This window comes from Cydia strobilella, chromosome 22 (assembly GCF_947568885.1).
Source record: "Cydia strobilella chromosome 22, ilCydStro3.1, whole genome shotgun sequence".
Lineage (NCBI taxonomy): Eukaryota > Metazoa > Arthropoda > Insecta > Lepidoptera > Tortricidae > Cydia > Cydia strobilella.
In genome coordinates this window covers 4,881,321-4,908,913 of record NC_086062.1, presented here as the reverse complement: position 1 = coordinate 4,908,913, position 27,593 = coordinate 4,881,321, and the positions used below count along the sequence as shown (strand labels likewise).

The following is a 27,593-nucleotide window of genomic DNA, read 5'->3' as shown; positions in this document are numbered from 1 at the left end:
CAACTAGCCCATACAACAACAAAGTTTTAGCAGACTAAGCAATTATTTACGTTCCGTTATAAAGTTACGTTACTTTAATGTTAAATAAATGTCCCAAAACCATTAAAAATCCTATTATTCTAAGCATTAATTTACCTTATAAATCATAAATCTTTACTTTCAATAGATATATATAGTACTTTACTTACAGATCTTAGGCTAATATATACAGGTCCAATTTCAATGAGTTTTAGTAAAGCAGGCAACATAAAGTCTACTTGAACGTAAGTTTTATATCTCAATACACTCGAGTGCAAAAGTGAATTGAAGGGTAAAATAAATTCTACAGACTTTGCAAAAAATCGATCGAATGCCGCAATGTAAAGCAAATCGCATGCAATTATCGGTGATCGTTGTAGAGGTCCTAAAGCTTAAAGGGATATCTAGACAAGACAATTTTGCGCCAATCTGATTAAATTGTCTGATCAAATCAGGCCGTGCGGACGCAAACGCCAATTTGACTCGCTGATTTCGATCGCCGATTATGTCAAATACTCATTACTGATAAAATGGAGGTGCGGGCGCGAGAAAACCAATTTTTGACTCGCGTTTGGGGGCATTTTTTTAATTTAGAGCGCTCAAATATCACCATAAAACTAAAATTGGTGATTAAATTGGAGATGACGCCAATTTCTTTTCTGATCAAATCGATCCAAGAACCAACCGGATCAAGAACCAGGAAAATTATACTCACCACTTTCTTTTGGGTGCTACGGTGCTTAGCGTAGTAAAACACAGTATGATTCTCTCGTCTATGTTCGAAATGAGACAATCCTGGGCCAAACTATATTTAAAAACCATTTAATAAATGAATTTGATGGAATGAAGAAATGCTAACACTAATAGACAGTGTCGGCACACGCACAGCTACAGTTTCTTATCTATGTACTCACTTGTACATTTCATGATGCACCCGGAATGAGGTGAAACTCACAGATGGCCTACCGCGAACACCGAAGTTAGTAGAGCATCTTTCTCTTTTACTCCAATTAAGGCGTAATTAGAGTGACAGAGATAGTTCGATTTTCGCAGTTATAGCCCAGACTATATTGGTTCCAACTGGAACCGAAAGTGAAAGAAGGCTGTAGTCTATGGTTTGGTTTGCTCATTTTGTATCTAATGACATGTTTTGTTGTAAAACGATCTACGTTCAGCTTTGCTCCTTTATCCTCATTTACCAAGATATCGTGGAAAAGCCAGCGAGCTATGGTACACTATCGATGTCCACGGCATGAGCATGTCGTTACCTGTCAAGTCATGGTGGAGTCGTGGATCGGTGAAAACCTGGCTAATGAACTGATTTGTAAAACTTGCATTTTTATTATGAATTTTGGGACAAGCTTTTTTAATGAAACAAAGATTTGTAAATACAACTTTTTTTTACTTCTCATGCTCCTAAAGTTCGACTTTAAGTCGTGCGTAGACGACATAGAGTTGCTTATTATGTTTTAGAGCATAAGGTAAAATCATCTATTACGATTACGACCCTTATTGACTTAGCAAAAGTCCAAAATCTGCCATACAAACTGCCAGCCTTGCCGGCGCGCCCCCGACCGGCGTACCCCCCGCCCCCGACCGGCCCGAGTACAATTTTCTTTAGTCTTGAATAAATACGGTAAAATAACCTAAAATATTGGATATTTTTGTATGTACGAGTATATTTTTCTCACAATCGAAGTGAAAAGCAGAGTGTATAACTCAGGCCTAAATGTCCATTTTCATCCTCGACTATATTGGTCCTCGCTGAGCTCGGACTAATAAATTGCTTCGGATAAAAATGGATCGCTTTATGTCCTTGTTGTACAATCTAAAATCTACTATTATTTACGATTTTCATTAAATCGAAAAACAATAAAAATCAAAAATGAAATGTAAACGATTTGTTAGCGAGTATATTTGTATATCTTTTGAATTAATCATTATTGAGAATGTTATTAATTTGTAAACATTAAAAATAATAATACAAAAGCGTTGTCTGTTTTTAGATTGAAACGATACTCCAGAAATCCTAGGGATTATACCCTACATTACATTACATTACATAAAAACCATGTATATGGGAGCGGCATTGCCATCACTGGGTGTTTTATTATTTGCCTTAGAGTAATAGTAATCTATGGAGCAATTACAGTTTCTGTCTAGAGTTAAATTAATTGTTATATTGTGTTATTTTATTTAAATAAATATTCATTTGTTATACATGATATGGAAATGTTGACATTGATATTGATTATGACAATCTAGGCTGGATTACTAATAACCCAAGAACTTTAAAATTAATATATTAGACACCAAAAGCACGTTAACTTAACATTCAAACTTGTTAAAAATTAGATTAGAATGCTTATCGAATCTTTTTCCCAGTAACTCTCCTATTAGAAACTGGAAATCAACTGAATAAATAACAGATGTTGACAGAATATAAAAATATATATCCATTCGGATAGACAACAAAATATGGTAGGACTCCTAAAATGGATTTAATTATACTGATTATTAGTTTGGAAACAGCCCGGATACTGGGTAATATACCCACGCGCATATAGTAAAGTATGAATAAAAATAAAAACATTTTCTTAAATCCATTGAATTTGTGTCACCTACTTTATACGTACAAATATAATATTTTATGGCATACAGACATGACAAACGACTTTATACAGATTAGATTAGGGATGGGGAACATCGAGAGACAAAATGTTTATTGTCACCATTAAAAATGTGTTCCCTGTGCGTGTACTTATTCGCTATTGGATTCATATTGAACTCTTATCAAGTACTCTTTTAAAGGCTGCCTGGACACTATTTCTAACTTTCCTGCCGTGCAACCAATCTTATTTTGGCAAGTCTGCAAATTGCGACAAGGACAAATCTCAGTCAGGTAAGAACTTAATCACTGGAAGAGTGCAGGGGCCCAAAAACATCTCTTAGCATAACATGGTACAATACAAGTCTACTTGAAACGGGCCCTGGGCGATATTTTATAAATAACGGAACAAGTTAAGAGTTTACAGGTGTAAGACTGTAAGTATAACCATTTGATACGCACCTGACCAATGGCAAGTGTCGTTTTGGTCAGTATTGTGCTGCTTTACATTTTAATAATAAGAATAAGAAATATATATTTTCACTTGTAGATTGTAATTTGTAGCTTTATAAAATGCACCTCAGGTAGAGCCGGATAATTAGTGCGAATATTGAGTTACTCATAAGTACCGTAACATTTCTTTATGTGCCCTAAAGACCAATTTATATTAAAAGGCTACAATGTACATACCCATTTATTACGGAGAGGTATAAGAGTAAATAATAACAAAATAAATTCTATCAGTGACTTAATTATAACAAAAGAATAACATCTAACATAGAAAAGTAAAGTTGCAAAATACGTTTTGCAGATAACTCGTCTGAATAAAATAGACAGAAAAATTTAAAATTATGTATAACATTATATTCATATTTATATTCAAGGGCCTGCCAACCTTTCTGAATATAGTATCCTGTTATTTATACACCAAAAGAAACTATTTGTAAGCTAAATAAGGTGAACAAATAATTTAGGATTCTACATTTAGAGAGGTGTAACAAATCCTATACCTACAATATTTTTTTTTAATTTAACGCGAAGTGAAATATCACGCACTTGTGGCACAAAAAATAAAACAGAATAAGACAATATTGGCTCTACTGCTTAGTATAAAGTATCTCGTACTTTAAGTCAGCACTGTACAAAACGGTAAAAATGTCCAGCATTTTTAGATTAACACTTAAAAGCCGCAACACACTACCGCACCGCACCGTGACCTTGGTGCGGTGCGGTGCGGTCGTGTGTAAGCTTCCACCGCACGGTGGTGCAGTGGGCATGCACCAACTGACAAGTAATCATAAGACTGGCGACTTGTACGCATCGTACCAATTTCCCTAATCTGTAAGCTACATCGCACCGTTTGACAGCTGTCATTTTCAAATTATGACAGAGGAATAATAGTGTAGCCAGTTGATGAAATAACAAAAAAGCGGGATCAGTGCTTTAAAGTCGCAGATTTCCAAAGATTTTCATGCAAAAAAGTGGATCCACCTCTAGAAAAGCGGAGCCACATTAAACAAAGTTAAATCTTAAATAAGGATTCCATGGCAAAAATTCGTTAAAAAACACGGAAATATGGGACACTTGGCAACACTGGAGCACGTGTACGGCAGTCTGTAAGGTAGATCGCACCATTCGCACCATTTTGACGGTTCGGTGCGATAGTGTGGAAATCCACACCAGTACGAGCTATTCCTAGAACTGCTCTAAGGTCGCAGTGCGGCGCGGTAGTGTGTTACGACTTTAAGATGTATATCTAGTAAAACCCAGATAAGCGGGTTGTAAGAGAAATCCAATCCATTTAATTTTTATATTTTATGAGGGGTCTTTCGTCAAACTGTCACTGACAAACTGGGTTTGCCAGAGTAAATCCTAACAATTGTTTTATCTGAGATATATCCCACTTATCAAGGTTTGACTGAAAATGGTCTACATATCGCTATTTTAAAAACTATACATGGTACTACGTACCATACGGTTACATATTTGCTTAAAATTAAGTACGTCAAAACATCACACAAACACCTAAATATTCAATTACATATAATAAAAATATACCTATTCAAAAATAAAACGTTGTTTATATGTAATTAATTGTGACGCATGTTTTGCTAATTATTATTTGTTTGTTCAGTTCAGTTGTTGTAGTGTGTTGCTGACATCACTTGTCACTACTGGCCGAAATATTGGCGCTGCGTATTTTTCATCCCATCCCACACGAAACTAAAACACCTATATTTTCACAAACAACACAGTAAACAACACAATAAATGAGTTATCACGGCAACTTGACATACAGATTACGTTATTCTAAAGATCTCAATTTTTAAACCAAGTTTTATGCCAAGCTATTATTTGATGGTGAGATTTTGACACTGAGATATAGGTAAATAAAAGTTACAATAAAAATAATACGGTCAATTAGGATCACATAATTCTATAAATAACATAAAACCCATTACGCCTATTCTTACAAAATGTATATACTTAATATGAACATAGGATGGCACACATAAGTTTCGTATAGTGTTTTCCATTAACTTATACATTGATTCTATTTGACCAGTAACCCGTTAATCCGTTTTCATCACGACTACTCTAAGCTCATTAATATACAACGATTATAAAAATGCCCAATCATCCTACATCCTTTTATGAATAACAATCGTTCATTCTCACAAGCATTTGAGGCATTTTATTTTAAATAGATTCAGCATATTCCAATTTGGTACTTTTTTATTTTACAAAATCTTTTCTTCATCACCTTTATACTTCGAGCGTATGAGTGTATGGAGCTTATGGATATTTACGATACAAGTGCAAAATTCGCAACGAGTGGCGAATTTTAAAATACGAACAAATTTAAATCGACACGAGTTGCGAATTACCTATTCGCACGTGTGTCGCACAACGTTTTACAGTACATATGGTAATTTAAATTTTCGACGTAGTTACGTAATGTGCTTATTATAGCACAGGGTGTCTTGATGGAGGACCATATGAACTGTAAAGTATATTATATATAATTCTTAAAACCTAGTAGATACTCATACTTACAGACCTGACTGTAGTCTTCCAAGAGCATAAGGCAGCTATCTCTTAAAGAAGGATGGTAATATTTACCTACAATATTTTCTTACTTTAACAGATAAGCTGCCTTCTGGTTTTGGAGGACTGCGAGCTGGATTATGAGTACTAGGGTTAAATGACGTGCTACATCTTCTTTTATATATCATCCTAAATGATCTAGATACCTAATCCAGGAAAGCCTAAATTAACCTTTAACAGGTTACTTAGAATACTTAGGCAATTTTCTAAATAAAGAATACAATCATTTAGGATGCTAAATTTAGGTAGGTGTAACACAAGCTTAAAGCACTTCTGTTCTGAATTGTACTACTTGTCCCAACTCCCAACTGTCAGTGTCACATCACAACGTCACACGTAACGAAACTGGCAGTTTTTAGTTCTTAAAGTGAATTTTTATTTATATTATTTGGTTGAAGAGCGAAACACTGTCTTTGCCTTCGAAATGCTAATATTTTTGTTAAGCGAGTTTAATTTTACACGCAATAACAATAACACACTTCAGGCGTAGTAAATATAGGAACGCAGCAGCACTGAAGCTCTCAAAACGCGCCAAACCGGCAAAACAATCCGCTCAGCATTACCATACTTCACATTTATGTTTCGGATTCATTTTAGAGCCCATGGGACAGTTGAACTCCTTGGAAAACTCTTTCAGGTTAGAAATTGGGCCTATTACTCTGTATTTTGCAACAGTATGGTCATCTTTTTCTATTTGCATTTTAGTAGATTCTTTGGTCATTGAGGAACACCATACCTGAAAAAGAAAATAGAACTATTTAGCGAAAGTAATCACTAGTAAACTTGTAATATGTAGTTGTAATGTATCTATATTATAGTAATGTCAGTTGCCAAGTGTTTTCACTCCGAGCCTAAATAATGTATTTATCAGACAGAGCAAATATTTTTGACTGGTACTATAGGCCGAGCACTTGATTTGCGCGACAGTATCTCACCGCGAGATAGACTAAATAAAAAATAAAATAGCCTTTATTTACAGAACAAAGAACATTTTTGTTTGCTTGCCCTTCAGCAAAGGCCTCCTCCAACCTTCTTCCTTGTTTTTGCTTGCGTTTACTTTGTTTATTTTGATTGTTTTGATTATGTAGTGGTCAATCAGACCATAACCCTCCCACCACTACATAAGCGAGATAGACTACCGGTCTTTTACTAACTGTATGAATTAAAGGGGGACGGGTAGTCTATGTCGCGGCGGAATACTCTCACACCAATCATGTGCTAGCCCGGCTGCAGTGTATAGGTGTCTTTTAGTCCTAGCAAAGTGGCAGTCTCTGTTTCAGCTTGGGCAAAAACACTTTCATATGTCTGGCTTTCATGTTCTACTCTTCAGCATTTCTCAACCGATTCTAGTGAAATTTTGTGAGGTTTAATAATTATTTATAACTAGCTTTTTCCCGCGACTTTATCTGCGTGGAATCAGTAACAGCAGCTAGAGTAAGTATAGCGCCTGCATAAAGTGTAGTAGCAATCATTCAATTTGAGCATAAGCTTAATTATTATTATTATTATTATTTAGCTTTATCCCACATTAGTGGTCCCCAAGGGTATAAGCCTCCTCCATCTGTCTCCACCTCTCTTTGTCGGTGGCAACATCCATCCATTTTTTTCCCGCAGCCTGTACAATGTCATCTGCCCATCTTTTTCTTTGCCTTCCCGCTCTTCTCTTTCCAGCTGGGCCTGGCCATTTTGTTACAAGATTTGTCCACCTTTGATCCTGATATCTTGCTACATGACCTGCCCACCTCCACTTTTGTTTCAGACTAAACTGCAGGGCATCTGTTATCTTTGTTCTCTTGCGGATGTCTATATTTCTTGTTTTTTGTATTCTTCTTAAATTTAAAATACTTCTTTCCATTGCATGCTGGCAAGATAGAATTTTGTTCTTCGCTCTTTCCGTGTAAACCCATGTTTGGCATGCATATGTCAAGCTAGGAAGAATGCAGGAGTCCATTATGATCTTTTTCATGTTAAGATTGTAATTGCCTTTGAGAATTTCTTTTTGTGCCCAGTATTTCTTCCAGGTTGTGTTTATTCTTCTATCAATTTCATTTTCATTACTGGTTGTTGCGAAAGATACTAATTTTCCCAGATATACATAGTCTTCCACATAATCTATGGGTTTTTCCTCTATTTTGATAGTCTTCTTGTTGTAGTTTGACATGATTTAAGCTTAATTACTTGACATCAATTATCAGGCAATTCATTAAATCTCTTAATTTCACCCCCTTTTTTCACTTTCTTTAGGGATGATTTCCGACATAAATGCTATCCTATGTCCTTCCCCGGGACTCAAACTATCTTTATGCCAAATTTTAACTAAATCGGTTCAGCGGTTTAAGCATGAAGAAGTAAGACACAAACAGACTTTCGCATTTATAATATTAGTATGGATTATTTTGTCAATTCAGTTTTTGGACATTTGTCAAAATGGTGGGGCTATGGGGGTTAGCAAGGCTACTCCTCTCAGAGCCACTAATACTTAAGGGCCTGGTAATATTGATAAAAACTAACCTGTGCAAAAGAGATGAAGAACAATTGTCTATGGTTATACTTCAGTCCTGGGAGAGTCAAGTTCACTTTGGCTTCCGTTCTGCTATAGTCCAGGTAGGCATGGAATGATGCCTTCAGGCCTCCATTGTCAGCTATGTTCTCGCCTAAAATTGAAAAGGCAATTTGGTCATAACTGGTTTCACAGAAGTTGGTTGTTGGCATTTTGTAATTTTAATTTAATCTGACACGGGACTTCGCATAAAAACTTACGTTTATTTATGGCTTGTTCGTGGTCACAGGCAGACTGGCGAGGAATCCACCACCAGTCCTGGACACTGGCCAGTCTGCCTGTGACCACGAACGTCAGGCCATAAATAAACGTAAGTTTTTACCCGATTAAGTCCCGTGTTAGTTTAAAATTATGAGTGAAAATCGTGTTAGTTTAAATCTATATATTTTGTCATTTTCTTACTCTCTCATGGAGTGGATTTCTGAGAGTATGTAATTTAGGCTATTTCCATCCCGTAAAATCTTAGATAATACCTGCCTAGCGAGTAAGTGTAAATTACATTGACAATTATGTACCTATTCCAAATGAATCTTCATTAAATAAGTTTTTAAACAGACAAAGATTAAATACAAAATAAATTCAATAAATTTTTTGACAAGAATTTCATTTTACAATGCAGACAATTCTAAGAAACTCAATCACAATTAGGTTGCGATGTTTTTTCACATAGTTCCTAATGCCACCTCCTGTGTACACATAAGGACACAGAATCATCAGAAAATATTAAAGACTGAGAGACAGACAGTCATTCATAAGGTAAGGTGTATTTAGGTAGTTCCGAAATGATAAAACACTGAAATTTCGCTAAATAGCGACTCTTATTACAACAAATTATGAGTGATTTTTAAATGATGTTTGTAATTATCCAATTTCCGAAATTATCCGAACACACCTTTTGTAAAATAAAACTATGAAAACGGATTATATCGCGTATATTGAATTTATAATACATCCCGACGTTTCGAACTCTTTACAGCGTTCGTGGTCAACGGGTGACTAAGGAAAAACTACAAAGTGCAAAAATACCCACATACTAAAAATAATGAACCATCATAGACTATAAACTTTAAGGCTGGTTGTACATAATGTACATGCAAAATCTATGATGATTCATTATTTTTAGTATGTGGGTATTTTTGCACTTTGTAGTTTTTCCTCAGTCACCCGTTGACCACGACCGCTGTGAAGGGTTCGAAACATCGGGATGTATTAAAAATTCAATATACGCGATATAATCCGTTTTCATAGTTTTATTTCATGAGTAACTATCGCGGTAACCGAAGACAATATTAAACACCTTTTGTAATTTTGCGTAATTAATGTAATTATATAGATGGTGCCTTACCCAGAGTCTGCTTCCCGTTTAAATGCTGTCCCTCCATAGAATAACTGGAGTACTGCTCCTGGATGCACTTGGCTCTCTTCTTGAAGCGGTTTATGGTAGCATTGTTCCACCATTGGTTCAGGTTCCCAAATCTGTAAAAAAATATCTTTAGATATCAGTGGAGTAAAAAAAATTGGCTGTCTTCATGACTGCTGCACTGCTGCAGGGTGGCAGTTATCTGACAACACAGTCCAGGTTTTTAAGGTTCCTACCATCCCAAAAAAGCCGCAATCCTAATGATTCACATAGCTCTATAGTTTACGCTCTTAGGGTTGTCACCATCATAAAACAGTAGTTAGCTGATGCCTATGACAACGCCCATAGCACAGAATAAGTAATACTTATGTAGTATTATCATACTCATAGCTCCGTTCTTTTTTTTATAGGACATTCTTACACTGATTAAGTTCCATGGTAAGCCCAAGGAGGCTTGTGTTATGGGTACTCAGACTACGATATATTGTCATATAACGATTATTGTCACCATAGAAATACACTTGCAGGGAACATACCTGTCATATTCTCGGCCTTGGTCATCAAACGCATGCGTCAACTCGTGCCCCATAACAACTCCCATAGCTCCGTAGTTGACGCTCTTAGGGTTGTCACCGTCGTAGAAAGGCAGCTGCAGGATACCGGCGGGGAAAACTATTTGGTTCTTGGTTGGAGTGTAGTAGGCGTTTACTGTTGATGGTGTCATTCCTGAAAATGGATAAGTATCTGGATAGAATCGTCCACATAAGCTGGCGTGACTCACTCCGCGATTTCGTCGCGCCGCTACAAGTACATGCGGCCGCCCCCAGTTCTGAGGTCTAGCCATAGTAATTGCCGCACACCGCTACGGAACGGACGCCTGTTCGCGCATGCGCCACCTAGCGGTCATATATCTCGTAATAGACGCGTTTTATTAGATAGTGAATCTTCTGTACCTAGTACTATTATTTATTCTGTGACATGAGTGGTAGAGCATAAACAACATTAAAAGATTTAGGAAGCAAATGTCCAAAGACAGGGTAAAAAGGATATAATTTTTAAAATAAAAGCAAACCAGTTGCTGCTACTGCCTGTTAAAAATATTAGAGGCTTATTCATTTTGGTTTCTATGTACATATTTACCTAGATGTGGATTTTTACTTTTTTTATACAATTATCTCATAAATTTTTAAGACTAATTGGTCTGAACAAGAGTTGGCCAGAAGATGACAACAACGAAACATTACGAGAAGTAGGTATCTGAGGCTTGTGATAGGCCCATCTATATACATTCAAGGTGACAGATCATGGATAGCGAGCAACAAGCAGTTGGTCGGATAGAGGTGGAGTGAGACCAAAAGTGTTGCTGAAGATATAAAGGCGTAGCATAAGTTTTTAAAGACCTTCAGCACCTTCTGGGGTGACTTGGGACAAAAACTACATTCTTGTTAATGAACTCACCCCATTTGGTCCTATTGACTGGCTGATCCAATTTCTTCAAGTCGTTTTTCAAGCTGAACAGGTTGAAGGCGATGTTGTTTTGGAAGTACTCGTTGGGGTGGATGGTCAGTTCCTCGTATTGTTTGTCTAATTCCTCTTTCTGAAGGATGTAGTCGGGGAAGCCTGGAAACAAACGTTTAAGGTCCATTTTGGTTTGATTGACAATGACATGTGATTCATATCTGTATAGCGAAACGTGGACAATGAGGCAACGTGATAGGAAGAGGCTGGAGGCTTTTGAGATGTGGTGCTGGCGTCGAATGGCTAAGATCAGTTGGACTGAAAAAAAAACCAACGAAGAGGTTTTACGTATAGTAGGAGAAAAGAGGACTTTGTTAAGAACTATAGATAATAGAAGAGGAAAGATGCTTGGGCACCTGATACGACACGACGAATTTATCAAAAACATCATAGAAGGGAAAGTTGAAGCAAAGAGGAAGGAGGGAAGACCAAGGAGAGCGTACATGCATCAAATAAAGGAAAAACTCAACGTCGTGGCGTATCAGGCTGTCAAAGAGAAGGCAGAGGACCGCGAAACATGGAAATTGCTCCACCGACAAGAGACTTACTCTTAAGTATATGATGATGATAGAAATAGAAGAATATACGAAAAGGTTTATAAATGTGAGGCAACATCAGTTCCTATTCCGACACAATTGCATATCGCATCGCTTACAACTGAACTATTTCAAAGATTAGTCCTTCTATTAAGCAGTGTTCTTTGTTCTTAACTATTTTCAATATTTCCATACTTTCTTCTTACCTTCATACTATAAGTCAGTTTATTAATCCAATACCTAAGTATTATATCCATAATAGCATCCGCTTTTGTCTCAGTAGATTTCATCGTCTCTGAGTCTATCCAGTCCGTTCTTGAGGTTATTCTTGAACGCGTTCCTTATGTCATCGATCATCAGCTCCCTGTTGGCTTTGCCGTAGAAAACTATACTATAAGCTAGTTTAACCTAATCCAATACCTATCATATCCGTAATAGCATCCGTTTTCGTTTCAACAGCTTTCATCGTCTCTCGAGTCCATCCATCAGTCCAAGTTCCTGAGGTTATTCTTGAACGCGTTCCTTATGTTGTTGATCATCAGGCCCCTGCGTCTTGGCTTCGCCGTAGAAAACTATACTATAAGTTAGTTTAACCTAGTCCTAATCTAATACCTATCATATCCGTAATAGCATCCGCTTTCGTCTCAGCAGCCTTCATGGTCTCAGAGTCCATCCAGTCCAAGTTCCTGAGGTTATTCTTGAACGCGTTCCTTATGTTGTCGATCATCAGTTCCCCTTGCGTCTTGGCTTCGCCGTGGAACACTTCCCGGACGAACATGGCGCCGACTGCGAATCCTGGAATAGGAGGAATTGAAGTCAGGTTATTGCTAACATTGCTGACTGATTATTGTCAATTTTGACTGTGCTGCATTGCTGTAACATTCTCAAGGATTTTCGAATTTGTCCTAGTTTGCGTCACGGAAAACCCTACCATTTATTCCAGTACAAAAACAATCTCTTATGCTCGAGGAAAAAATTGGATTGACTTTGTCGAGTTAAGATAAATGTAATTTAGAATAGTCACTAAGAGTGGTGTGACTTTTATTGCTAACAGTGGCGAGACGTCTAAATAACTCGATTCCCAACGGCTTGCCTAAGTTAAGAAAGTTGACCACCTTTTATGTTACAATGTCTACCTATAGTTGTCTACAACCATGTAGGGCCAGTATAGCTTTGCTAAACCGGCTTGCTATTGCCGGCAATGGGTAGGTATGTGTCCCGCCATTGATGGCTATACAAGGGATGATACTCTAATTATGGGAGCCCTTCGCCCAAATATAAAGCTCGTCTGTTTTTACTTTATTCCTACTAACAACAAAAACATAAACTTACCAAGAGCATTATTAGTGTCCGTAACACAATATCTCCAAGACTCCTCCGTGCCTTCAGAGCCGTATAATGCCTTCCGTAGAATTTTGGTTGCATCTCGGAAAGATTTAGACAGGTACGTCGAGAGCGAGCGAGACACTTGCCAGATGAGATAGTTCTTTAGGATCCTGCGGGAATAATAATAAACACCTTAAGATTAGACTCAAACTTAATAAAGTTAAAGGCTAAAAAAGGGCAGCATCCTAACATTAAGAAAGGTGTGCATATATTTCCAACAACTTTCGCACCTGGCGCCTACTAACAGTGATCCTACGATAAATCGAAGCTTCCGTATAAACCGTGCCGATATTATGTTTATGAGAATAATTGAACATATTCTTAGAATAGTGAATACATATTTTTAAATAAATTTCCCTATAGTAAAAAATACTGATCTAAAATTTATCTTCAGTGGCAAATCAAATTAAAATTTGAACTTATCAACCACATGTTTATCTCTTCCTGTGGTCATCAATTATTGCTTGAATATGTAATTGATATGCGTAATGTAATAAATAAAATGTATTAACCAGACCGTAGTAACTTACGTTTTCTTTTCTTTTGATCTTGTGTAATTCTTTATTACTTTAGTGAGGTTTCGAAAATATTCAGGTGCGTATACGACGATTCTTTCATTTTCTGATATCTGAAATGACAATGTTAAAGTGTTAGAAAATTATCTCAAAAAGTGGACCCAAGCATTAAAATACATATTTGTTTATTATTTTAGTAGCACTTCCAAACGAACCCTTCATTTCACTCACTGAAGGATTCGTTTATTAGACCCTATCTTAGTCCAGGTTTTTGCATGTCGTAACAAGCTGAAGCTAACAAGTACCTATACTTACACTTATTACGAGTATAATATCAGTAGGATGTGTTTTGTTTCCAAGACAAGCGGATACTTAATGTTGATTTTGATAGAAAAATCTGCGTTTTCCCCGCATTATAAGCTGTTCAGACACTTCAGACAACAAATTTTGGCTACGTAATCTCTTTTTTTATCTCTTGACGTCTGAAAGTGACGATTGCCTTGCTTGCATACTATTAACGTCATAGTTTGTATATACTTACACTTCTTCCAACTAATCTAAAAGCATCATTGAAGAACGCCGTCCAATTCAGGAAATTCGCTTCCTTCTGCCACTGTTTCAACGTGAAAGGGTTATAAAGACCCTCTTCATCCCTTCTATCCTCAGAAGGAGTAGTTATCCCAGCCAGAGCCGTCTCGAATTCGATCACCTTACTCATTTGCTCTTTAGCTTTCGTCTCGTTCGCGCCTAAGAGGACGCATACTCTGGTCATGTAGTTGAGGTAGGCTTCGAGAACTTTCGCGTGTGCACTTTTGTTTAAATAGTAGTCGCGCGTTGGAAGGTTTAGACCGCCTTGGTCTAGCTGAAAAAAGATAGGAGTTCTGAGATGAGTTGCATAGCACTGAATACGTAGTAGGTATGTTTAAGATATATTCTTCTTTCTCTAGATTGGATCATCGTCATCTGTAATCTAATTCTAAGCCAATCAAGTGAAATTACAGGATTGTCTAGTAATGCAGAACCCTTCGTTTGATAAGGATCTGTAATTTGGTAGAAGATAGAACGGAAAGATAAATTTATATACTTACAACTATAATATATTTTGAAGAATTCCGGTCATCTTCAGTTACCGCCCAATTAAATAATCCACCCAAATTGTACCTAAAATCAATAATCGCAATGAGTTTCTCAATCGTAAGACATGTATGTATTAAAATACATACTCGTACCTTTTGACTTTGATTATCATGATTTGCAGTGAAAAATAATTAATATTTGCTTGTAGTTAATTACTTTTAATTGGGGGTAAAACTTGTCTCTCCCCTCCAATAAACAGGTCACGGGGGTAACAATATTATAAAGGTTAAAGTGCGTCCGGATTGGCACTTCGCGGCGGGTTATTCCCACTACTTAGTTGACATCAAGTTGTTACTAGTGGTAACAACTGAGAAAAACAATCCAACTCACTTTGGTGGTGGTGGAATTTTTTCTCAGTAGTTTACTACCATCATTTTGTTATATCTAGTGGGCATACCTATTAACTAGTGACCTTCACGGAATATTCGCTAGATATGGACGAGAAGAGACTTTAGAATCCACTGCTATAGAATAGAATGTAATGCTGTACGGAGCGTAACATGGCGTCATTCAAAGATCAAGGCCCCCACAGAAAAAGTTTTCTTTTTTTCTGTGAAGTGAAGGCATCAGTAGCGCAAAGTGAAACATGAGGCAATTATATCTAGCAGAGTGAGCTTAAGTTACAATGAGAGACTCACTTATTCTGTATATTTTGAAGAAGCTCTTGTAGGTCGAAGTCCTTAATAGTATCTTTGGTAGCGTTGCTTAAAATAGTATTATTTTTGGTACTGTTGGTCAAAGAATTTTTATTATTGTCGAGTAAATGCCAGCCTCCCAGTTTGTTGATCACGTCCACTAGAGGCTTCTCCGCCAGTTTTTCTATGGTCTCATTCGTGTCTATGCACGCATCGTAGTACACTCTTGCTTTGTACTCTCCCCCGTTTTTGTCAGAAATGTTGACATTTTCTGAAAAAGAAGATAAATATAACATGAATTTACGGGTCGTATACTTATGACCTTGCTGAGGCTTTGTAGGTAATTACCAAGGTTATACAATTGTATAGATCCATAGGTATTGCACGGTAGGTAGAGGCACAGGTAGAGGTCAACAATACGTTTTGGACGACCGGTCTGGCCTAGTGGGTAGGTAGTGACCCCACCTGTGAAGCCGATGGTCCTGGGTTCGAATCCCGGTAAGATCATTGATTTGTGTGATGAACACAGATATTTGTTTCTGAGCCATGGTTGTTTTCTATGTATTTATGTATTTATCTTTATAAGTATGTTTATATTATATCGTCGCCTAGTACCCATAGTACAAGCTATACTTAGTTTAGGGCTAGGTCGATCTGTGTAAGATATCACCAATATTTAATTATTATTTAATGTACGATGCGATCACCACCCAAGTTGTTAGCCCAGCAGGCAAAGGCGACAGGTTTGAAATAGAAGTAGGAATTCATCAAGATTATACTATGGATTACTTGACGAAACACTGTCAAAAACCGCTACCGTGGAACTTACTTTATGCAGATGATGTGGTTTTAATCTCGGACAACGTCGACCACCTACAACAAGACTTAAACACCTGGGTAAAAGCGCTTGAAACCAACGGTTTGAAGATAAGTAGGAAGAAAACCGAACATATGTCCTGTATCTTTGACGGTTTAACAGACCCTAAAACTATCAACATCTCTATAGGAGACACGCTAATACCCAGTGTCAGAATTTAAATATTTAGGTTCGATAGTGTCCAGTGACGGTAAAATTGATAGCGATGTTACTCACCGGACCACTACGGGCTGGATGAAGTGGAGACAGCTTACAGGAGTCATGTGCGATAAGAAAATGCCGTTCAAGACCAAAGGAATACTGTACAAAACAGCAATAAGACCCGCAGTTTTGTATGGATCGGAGTGCTGGGCTACAAACAAATGCCACCTTAACAAGTTACACACTACCGAAATGCGTATGCTACGATGGTCAGCTGGCGTCACACTCTTGGACAAGATCCGGAATGAGTACATTAGGGGAAGTTTTAGAGTCGCACCAATAATCGACAAAGCCAAAGAAAAACGCCTTAGATGGTACGGCCACGTCCAAAGACGCGAAGAAGACCATCCGGTAAAACTGGCCTTGAACCTGCCTATAACCCAGCCACGCGGCCATGGAAGACCACCCGCCACTTGGCTGACGACGGTCGAAAGAGACCTTAAAGAAGCTCAAATTAATAACCCCGCACGCAATCGTGCTCAGTGGAGGATGCGGACGAGGAGGGCCGACCCCAAGTAAATGGGACTACCGGTCTAGGGGAAAGAAGAAGAAGAAGAATGTGAATCTGTTCTCACCATTTATAACTGAAATTATTATATACCTTTGATTTTTCACCATTATTTTCATTCGATTTGCTCTAAATTGCGAGATCTAGGTAAAAAGTCAAATTACAGCGGTGGACTTTTTATAGGAATATATGCCTTAACGCCGTTATCTCAATATAATCTCTCTGTAGAAAGCGTCGAAACATATTTCGAGTCGAGACTTCATGGCTCAACTTTCTCTCAAACGTTTGCTCTCCATGATATATTCTGTATGTTAAAAATAGTTTTGCTTCAACTTAATTTAACATGTGTACCTACTAAAGGAAGTCGAGATAATAGCTCGGAAAACTAGCAGAAAACTCGTTAAATAAACTGTCCGCGAAAAGGTCACAGGTAATCTTGATTATCTTATCACATTACAAATTTGAAGCGCAATTTAAGTTCTCATGATAAAGAAAAATCCGCATACGTAGGTGGCAACAGAATAGACAAAATAATAACAAAGAAACAACAAGTGGCCATATTTGGATAAACTATACAAATAATAAGATTGAGAGAACCATAGTCCACACATTTGACTGACAATAAACCTTATTGCAAAGGGATAAGGTCCATCGATGGTAATAAGAGTGTCGCTGTTAGTAAATAAGAAACGCAAATTTGGTGTGTTGTGAGAAACTGATAAGATGGACTGAAAATTTACAATGAGGCGATAATTCAGTCGAAGTATATCTATAATAAGTGGCTGTAAAGTGAAGGAACTAAACGTAAATTGTACAGTCGAAATAAAAAAGATGACTGAAATGGGCGCTTAAAAATAAATAAGAGTCCTAGAATCGGCACAAAAAATATAAACAAATGTGTAAATAGTTTTTTCCCAGGATACGATCCTATAGTCAATGAACAAAACTTTGGATAAGACTCTTAAGATAAAAGGAAAATCCTCGCAAACGATGTTAACCTAGTGAAATAAATAAAAAATATTATAATACTCGTAGTAGGATAAGATAAGATGATATTGCTGATCTAGTATTGTATGATCTTTTAATGCCGTTTGTCCTTGATTAACTACTGATTGACTTCGGACATTCAATTGTTGAATCTCCGAACTACAATTTTGCGTTCTGAAACGTCTTGAACGCTTTTTTATAAAAGTAAATTTAGATAAAGGAATTTATTACAGGCCATAACATATTATGCTTTTGACTGTACAATACAAGTTATATCCGTGTACAAGTACTTAGTAAGTAAATGTCCAAATATTTAACATTTCAATACAGACGTTTTATAAGGCATTATTTCGCGTTAACCAAATGGTTAGAGCACTTTGTTTTGATCGAAAATGACGATTCGCAACATATCAGAATGCTAATTTAATGTAAGGTTATGTCAACCAGAAATCGGAAAAACATGTATCTGTTTAAAAGTGGACTTGTTAAGTTCCGTATATGTACCGGATTTTTCGTTTACTTATGTTAGAGAATAAGATCATTTCCGGGTACCTACATTAATTGAAGTAATTGAGGAAAAAAAAACAAAAAAAAAACAAAAGGAAAAATGGAACTATAATGCCTACCGAGGTCAACCGAATAAAAACCTTGAGTATTTACATACTCAATGCTTACGCATTAAGTAACTGTATTTTTTTCTAAAAGAGTTTCTCGGAACACGGCTTGTTTTTATTTTTCCTAAGACAATGAAATCGACTGTTCACAAATCTAACATGTACAACTAAGCTAAGCTTACCTAATAAGCTCTGATTTATATCAAAACTGCAAATCAAACGTGCTTAAACATTGATTTCAATTCTTTCCTCGAATAAGAATTTACTCCATAAATAGCTAGAGTCTAGACAATAGTCTCTATCATCAATGTCATCTCTGACCTTTTCCTTATTGTCACATTGTTGCAACTAGACACAATAGCACAAGATCTGCTTAAGCAATATTGCTTAGATTAATACAAGGGGTTGACGACATTGAACAAAGTGGCAAAGGGCGAGGTAGATTCCTCGTGAAACTGAATGCCTCTGGGATAGAAAGGTTCTCAAGAAGTGGACGAAGAGAAAGAGAGAGAAAAGCCAATGAGAAAACGTTGAGATTATTAGAGGAAGCCAGAAGACGAAGCACATATATGGCCCATAGAATTTAATAAAATTGATGTTGCGACATAAAAGTACTCGAGTAGTGGTACAGCAAAATTTTGTAATGAATCCATTCATAAAGTGTGGTCTATAAGGTCGTGTATACATATTGTTGTGCACTTTGTCCGTGCCGATAATTAATACCTACCTTGACTGTATCTGATGTAGCATGAAAAACACTTAACAAAATGGACTGTAGATGTAGGTAAGTACTTAATCAAAATCAAAATCCGCTGAGATAGTGCTAAGATTATGGAGGAAATTTTCGTCCAAGAGTCTGTCATCTTTCCATAATGATAAATGTTGAAACCTCACTCACCTAAAGCAGATCGTATGATGAGCTGATTCTGAAGCTCAATCTTGCTGAAGATGCCCCACTGCGACTTGCCCTCTGGGATGGGGTTGTTCTTCATCCAGCCCCCACAAGCGAACTCGTAGAAATCCTCGCAGGGGTTCTGGGTCTCGTCGAGGGCCCTGATGACCTCGCTGGCTGTGTAGATGCAGGAGCTGGACAGGCAGACGCTGCTTTCTGTAATAATAGAGGTTCGGTTAAAATAATGAAACACAGTCAAGAATTTTTATGAACTTTCGACTTATCATGCCTCAGGTCCAGCTCGAGTTTTTGATACCATATGGACATATACCACGGACACATCTCCCCGTATGTCCGGCCCCTCATGGTTAAGAGGCCGGTGTCGATTTTAGTCGCAAAAATGTAAAATTGATAGATTTAGTCCGTGAAATTTTACACCTTTTGTTACCTAATTGAAATAACAAGTACTGGTTTCTATTAGCACGTCTTCTTATCTTACCTTTTATCAGATCAGTTTTTTGAAAACATACTCACTAAATTAATAATGTTTGCTTTTCTGATGGACGTTTAGGTAAACGCGTGTAAAGCACTGATTTTGTCGCTCTTATTTGTAAATTTCGTAAAGCTTGGACGGCTAAACATGGTAATTTTGTATTACACATATCCTGTACTTGACGTTTATCAGACTACATTTTTATTATTATGACTTTGAAGTAGTGTAAATGAAAGTTAGACGAAATCGATTTTCTCCAGAAATTACTTCAAAACAAGTGACAATTTCTCTGAAAATCGAATTAATTTCAACGTAATTTTGATACTTAAACAATCTATAACATTTGCTGAAACTATTCTTATACATCAATTTGTATAATTTACCACCATGATTTTTTGATGAATTTTTAAAAACTGCCCCTTCTCTTCATGCATTACCGGTGACGCACGCTCGCGACCTTATTATTAAAAGGCAAGATAAGAAGACGTGCTAATAGAAATCAATACTTGTTATTTAGATATTACGTAACAAAACGTGTATAATTTCAACGACTTAATCTATCTATTTTAAATTTTTGCTCCAAAATCGACTACGGCCTCTTAAGAGCAGACAGGTTGTCACCAAATGGCAACGTTAGCAAAGCTGTCAGTACTGTACTAGCAGTAAATACCTTTAGGTTCAGGTTGGTAGCATGGCGGCACGGGAAGGTACGTTGGACCCCGCATGGCTAACAGCAGGCAGGTAGTCAGAAAAACTGCCAACGTCAGCAAAGCTGTCAGCACTAGCAGCACTCGCTCCAACCGCGACCGCTGGTGCCATCCTATGAACGATACGCCCTGGAAAGAAATATGACATCTTTAGATATTGCTTTGTTCTCAATGAAGACCAGAAAAAGGAAGAGGGAAATGTAGTAATTAGGGGAATAAAATAAATAACTATCGCCTTTGCATTTTTAGATTAGAGAATACTCGTTGTTGAATAGAGGATACTGATTGTTAAGGTGCTTTTAATTTCGTTATCTTCGTCGCGTTATTTTATTCGTTGCGGTTGTTTTTGTAATAACTACATATTAAAACTATTCCCCCACAGGACAGGCCATGCCTATTTCGGGGTTAAGCATAAAAATAACAAGTGGAAACTTGGAAAGGGATTTGATTCATGTTTTTCAAAGGCGTTAAAAACAAATTTTATCTCAGTCTCTCCAAGATTACCTGAGCGCATACACATGACCTTTTAACAAATATTTATATTGATAAGGAAAGCACACGCTTATAAGCTTACAAAGCACACTCTGTTAGCCGTGTAAACGAAAATAGCTTCCCATTTTGATAAACATTGCAGAAATAGCTGTTCAGTCCGCAAACACATTTACACGTGAGAGTGGAAACACACGGGAACAAGACAACGGTTCTCTGCTCTGATGAAATTAGAATAACAATTTTCAAAGAATTTGAGAAAACGGCTGGGTAACTTTATGGTTAAACAACTTTTAAACGGAGCTCTTGAAGTGTATCTCGTGTAGAAGGTCAAAGAAGCATCGTTTTCATTTGGAAAGTTATATTCGGACATAATTTAATGAATCTAGCCACGCCCGATTTTCTTTTTCTAAACTAAATACAGACCTCGTATTACCTACCTATTGTCTTGGATTTCACGACCGCCATTTTGTAACCCGTATCAGCCACAGATTCTAACAAAATTTAGATATAAAACCAGTATAAACCCTCTAACATATCCATGATTCGAGGGAATAATGACTATGCCGTCTAATTAGAAATAAAACCGTTTAAAAATAGACGCGATCTTCACTTTTCACATTTTTAGTCCGATCGCTTTAACCATCAACACTTTAAATTCGATGCCTTTTATTAAATACCAGGCCAGGATCTCCCAATTTTTCGACTTAACGGCCATAACCAGGCCTAACTTCATTCGGCTCTCTCACTTTTTTTGGGGACAGGATTGTATGGCATTTGGTTATTTCTTCTTTTCTACGGGTCAAGAATAAACACGTATCCGACGTTACCGTCCGTTTTATTCCCCCCTGTTCACTGCATTTATACGCATTAGGTGTATTTCATGCCCCGTTTGCGATCGTCATGAAAGACCTTTTGAGCGCTCGCAGGCCTCGCAGCCGTGAAATCTTTACAGGGCACGCGCTGGTTTTGTTGCCCACGACCGAATAGGGTAACAAGCGGATAGGTATGGGCATCTGATAAAGTATTGCGTTGGTTTAACGGATGACAGGACTATGATGCCTATGATATTATTGGTGTAAGTATATCACCTCGAATATTTATTCGTTCCTCAATGAGTTTGTTAAGGTATTAAAGCTGTTTAAAAGTGGGACATTATATTTAATTTCTACATTTTTGAGCCGATTGTGCTAAAAAATTATGTTCAAGTGTTGATATATGTTATCGTCATGTCATAGGACATCATCATCTTCCTCGCGTTATCCTGGTAATTAGCCGCCACGGCTCATGAGTCGTCATGTCACTCATGTCATAGGTATGACCATTTATATGACTTTTTCAGTTGGTGTCACGGATAAGCATATAACGTTTATAGGAATGAAAAAGCAAAGCAAACCATTACACGTGCCTTTAAGCCACTGATCAGTAAATGTAATCAATAATACGCATGTGAAAATAAGCCGCTTAGCTTGACTGGCACATTCCGGATGATTGATCAATTACTTATATTGTAGTTGACGAAATATAATTTAGAGTTTGTGCGGAAAGAGAAAAATCTTGAAATATAAGGGAACCAATACGTTCTTGGACTTCTCTTTCTGCACAGACTACACCGATATCCGAAACAACTTGTATGGCGAAACAGTACAAATTAAATTGCGTCTATAAGTAGCTGTACTATCATGAATCTGAAAAGGTCGAGCCTATGAGAGACAATAATCAATGTTTTCCTCTACAGTGTAGTCTACACAAATATTGTCTAGCACTAAAAGCCATCGCTCTTCAATGATAAGGCGACTGAGATAGGTAGTTTACAATCTAGATTCATATAGGCAACGTTGTATCTTTGAAATCTGCAAATATTGTAATTATTTTCTCATATTTTTTCTTTTGTATTTAGTTTTTGTCTGTTTTGTTTTCGATGTCGTTGGCGTATGTGTCGCCACTCAGGCCGCCACTGAAAATCAACGCTACGGATTACCGCGGCATGCTGGGCGGGAATCCTGTTTTACAGTAGTATTATCATGCTATACTTTCCCGCACTAGTGCGGGAATATCACTTTCCGTGCCTATGTCGAAAATTTCAAGGGCCATATGTACAGTAAGGTTCGAAATTGCATGGAGAAATTATGAATGAATTTGCATCCGATGTTTTTGTTTTATATATGTGTATTTACGATATAGGAAATTCGCAACGAGTGATGATAAATTAAAGTTTTACATCGACACGAGTTTTTCGAATTACCTATTCGCACGTGTATTGTACAGTCACCTGCAAAAATATGTTACTCTTCGACGGCCGCAAAACTATGATGTGACACGCTCTTATGGCGCCACAAATAAGATCTGTTCTATTTACAACTTTTGGGAACAAATCAAATTACGTTATTAAATATTTTTGATTTGTGTTTTTTAAGTAGTCACATTATAAACTGTAATAGACGTCATATATTAAAGAAAAAGTGACGAAGCCCTCCAGTGCCTCTGTTCCATTTCTTAATTAGTTCCGGAACGCTGATTATAATTAACAGTGAACGAGCGATATTAACGGTAAATATGGATAATTGCACTCGTCAGGTCGACTGATGAATATCGATATCGATGCAACTATCAGTGCATGGCGGTGATGTCATGTGCAGTTGCATTATGTATGTAACAAGCGTAACATCTAGGACTAGGCAGTAGGCACGTGACAATCGATTATAGTAAACGCCATTCGAAACCTAAATAATGTATTGAAATAGTCACGTCACTTTTCGTAGCACCTTTCATCCCGTTACATTTTTTCTATTAGTTTGATCGCCCTCATAGACATAGTATATACAAGTAGTTATAGACGCGCCACCGAGCGACCGGCGGAGGTAAGAGAAAGAATATTCATATTATATAATGTATACTACGCAATTTATCCGTTTTGCATGTCCAATGTATTTTCTCTTTCACTCTTATAAATTTCGGTAATTCACCTAGCCTCCTTGCTATGATGCCCACGACGTGATGCCATAACCCGACCATGAAAAAATGCTCGGTCGGTAGTAAAGCATGGCACTATTTTCTCTTTCCTCTTATAGAAATGGCTATAAGACTATCTTTCTCTATCAAAGAGTGTCAGGCCCCTGGTCGCCCCAAATCAGCTACGTTTATCTACAACTTTGCACGCACAAATCACGTTTAAAGAATTAAACGACAATCAAGCAATCATTGGCTAGTGACGTCTAGTAATTGTTATAATGACATGTTTGCAGAACTGAAAACAGCGTGATGTCAGCGTAGCGACAATTATGGACATGTTCAGGTAAGGATAGACACAACAAAGCTGTGTTGACTTTGTTTTAGGCCATGTCTAAAGTAGATTTATGATAGATGAAGACTAGAAATATCAGGACTATTAGGTTTTTTTTTAATAAATGAAATATTGAATAATCTGCCATAATTTGACGACCAGTCTGGCCTAGTTGGTAGTGACCCTGCCTATGAAGCCGATGGTCCTTGGTTCGAATCCCGTCAATTAAATCTAAGCCATAAATAGAAAATAAAGTGGTTTGGGGTTATTTGTATAGCTTGATTTTTCTTTTGCGGTAGGTTAATAGATATTCGTTATTCGGCCGACCGAATGGTAGGCAACATACGGCCGAATACGCCGAATACTATTATTATGTCAACAATTTAAAGTTACATATGTACCTACTGTAAAACTTTGTACAGTCACCTGCAATGATATGTTACACAACGAAGGCCGCAAAAATATCTGACACGATCTTATTTGTGGCGCCATAAGAGCGTGTCACATCATAGTTTTGCGGCCGTCGAAGAGTAACATATTATTGCAGGTGACTGTACAATACACGTGCGAATAGGTAATTCGAAAAACTCGTGTCGATGTAAAACTTTAATTTATCACCACTCGTTGCGAATTTCCTATATTGTAAATAAATTACCTAAGTAATTAGGAACTTCGTTCATCTTTGTACCTAGTTGTCACAACAAAACAAAGTTGCTTTGAACCTGTCTCTTCTGAAAGTAATCAATTAGTAGAAAAGTTAAGGTACGAAAACTATCATTGTGCTCAATCAGCCATACAATTTAGAGACCCCTAGTTGACGGTGCTAAAGTTTAGCTTCAGTCGTCGATATTCAAATAATTTAGGAACAAAATAAAGGCCAGACCGATATGATCAGAAAATAAATTGGCTTCTATCTACAATTTGAGCGCTCTTTTATAAAAATGCCCTCAAACGCGAATACGTAGCGTCACCAATTGATATTCGTGTGTCCGCACCTCCATTTTATCGGTAATATCGATCATAATCGGCGTTTGAAATCGGCGAGTCAAATTGGCGTTTGCGTCCGCACCGCCTGATTTGATCAGACAATTTAACCAGATTGGCGAAAAATTGTTCCCGTCTGCATTATCTATCAGCAAGGGCCTGACACTCTTTGATAGAGAAAAATAGTCTTATTGCGATTCCTATAAGAGGAAAGAGAAAATTGTGCCATGCTTTTGCCCTTATCACCGACCGGGTGGCATGATAGGTAGGAGGCGATGGCGAAATACCGAAATTTATAAGTGAAAGAGAAAAATTCCTTATATGAATATTCTTTCTCTTACCCCCGGTCGCTCGGTGGCGCGTCTATATAACTATAAATAAATAATAATAATAAATCGTCGTCTATAACTATAAATAAATAATAATAATAAATCCGTTTATTAAAAGACAACAAAGGTCCACACAATGTAACAAAGCATAATTACAATTAAATAAATTAAAAACAGAACAGAAATCAGTAATAAAATCTAGAATACAAATATAATTTTTTTTTAAACCTATAATAATTAGTCCCTAGTTTACATTATTAAGTATATGTATTGACATGCAGTGGTTCATGTAAGGGCAAAGGCAATCAAACCTGCTGGAGATTATGTTCAAGATGGTGTTTACTACTACATACTATATATAACTACTTGTATATACTATGTCTATGTCTATCAGTAAGTCAGTTTACTATTGTTTAAACGTCAATCACTTGTTGGGCTCTCGAGTTCGTTGTCACCGACAATTATGACGTCACATAGCGACAAACAAAACAATTGCTATCGGTTTCTAAACGTCATCGTTTGGTGTACTCTGACCTTATCGGTCAATGACCCTAACCTAGTCGTTTTAGTTTTAGGTGATTATCAAATTGTCAAACTACGTAAGCCGGAAAATTCTATTGTGTCTTTTTACTTTTTTGAGTATTTGTGCGACTGTGGCATGTCTGACGGTTTCCAATATTATTTAAGTAAAGGTTGCATTTAATCTTGAAACAATGTCAAGTAGGTAATGCAGAAGAATAAATAAAGATCCAAATCTAATGTTATAGTTTTCCCCTAATTTTCATTGTCCTATTGATTGCTAATATATTGCACACAGCTGTAAACCAGAAGCACTATATACTTTGGCAACGCTTACGCTATTGCAACTTCACGTAACAGCAGTAGAATAGTTATTTACGATACATGTGCGGAAAGTAGGAAAATCGCAACGAGTCGTGATAAATTAAAACACGACCTAAGAGAACTTAAAGGAAGCGAAGTTAACCAAGTTTCACTGTATTATAGTACGCCGCTGTATAAACACATTTGTACTTAAAATCATACGCAAGTGTAGGTAGAGCTAGAACTGAATACATATAATAGTAAAATAACACGAGAGTTCGCTTGTCATACGAATGAGAGTGACAGTTATTAGAACGTGTTCAATAGATATTCATATTTATGAAGTTCTGAATAGAATTAGTAAGCTATTAAGATATGACGTACATTAAAATCATCACAGAAGAAACTACACACATCGAGTGACCAAGTCACGTGAAGTTCCAGATAAGTAGTAATTATGAATAGAATGATAGTTAACTAGACAGCTGATTATATAGTTATGTCTATTATGACTAACGTAATAACCCATAATAAGGAAGATTGCTTCGCTCTTTTTATACTGTATTTTACTTTCGCGATTAGTGAGAAATGTCTAAGAATTATTCCCTCTTTTCGGATTCCCAATACATATTACCATAGAGTAACTTATACTAGAGCGGTACTGTCATAGTAAATTTTGTAATCCCAGTAAATTCACTGCCATCTGTCGACACACTTTAAAACTAAAAATAAATATTTATAAAAATACGATAAAATGTATTTAAATATGGATAAATGATTTTTTTTATTTGCATTAATTATTTTTATGATTTTGACCCATGTTCTTTCACTGATATGCGTTAAAATTGTTAAATAACAAACGAAACCGTCCACGCCATCTATACGACAGTAAGCCAAAGCTAGTAGCGCCCTCTGAACGAGAATCAAATTTTCTTGATTTTCGAGGCACGTTTTTTCCTTAGACTGTATACATCTATTACGGAGTTATATCTATCTTTGATATTACTTGTACAGATTCCCAATATT

General features: G+C 36.9%; 1 protein-coding gene across 2 annotated transcripts in view; it reads right to left on the bottom strand.

Moving 5' to 3' along the window:
- Positions 1-3,307: 3,307 nt before the first annotated feature.
- Positions 3,308-27,593, bottom strand: part of LOC134751401 (endothelin-converting enzyme homolog) — a 46,882-nt gene continuing 22,596 nt past the window's right edge. For both annotated transcript variants that reach the window (XM_063686793.1, XM_063686792.1), the window contains exons 2-15: positions 20,624-20,789; positions 19,467-19,676; positions 15,385-15,652; positions 14,698-14,770; positions 14,151-14,471; positions 13,625-13,722; positions 13,041-13,204; positions 12,321-12,503; positions 11,113-11,274; positions 10,191-10,380; positions 9,640-9,770; positions 8,246-8,388; positions 4,369-6,470; positions 3,308-3,805 (exon numbers count right to left, since the gene is read on the bottom strand). In XM_063686793.1, the coding sequence (XP_063542863.1) occupies positions 6,294-6,470; positions 8,246-8,388; positions 9,640-9,770; positions 10,191-10,380; positions 11,113-11,274; positions 12,321-12,503; positions 13,041-13,204; positions 13,625-13,722; positions 14,151-14,471; positions 14,698-14,770; positions 15,385-15,652; positions 19,467-19,676; positions 20,624-20,789 (2,286 nt within the window). In that variant the 3' untranslated portion in view covers positions 3,308-3,805; positions 4,369-6,293. The remainder of the gene's footprint in view (positions 3,806-4,368; positions 6,471-8,245; positions 8,389-9,639; positions 9,771-10,190; positions 10,381-11,112; positions 11,275-12,320; positions 12,504-13,040; positions 13,205-13,624; positions 13,723-14,150; positions 14,472-14,697; positions 14,771-15,384; positions 15,653-19,466; positions 19,677-20,623; positions 20,790-27,593) is intronic.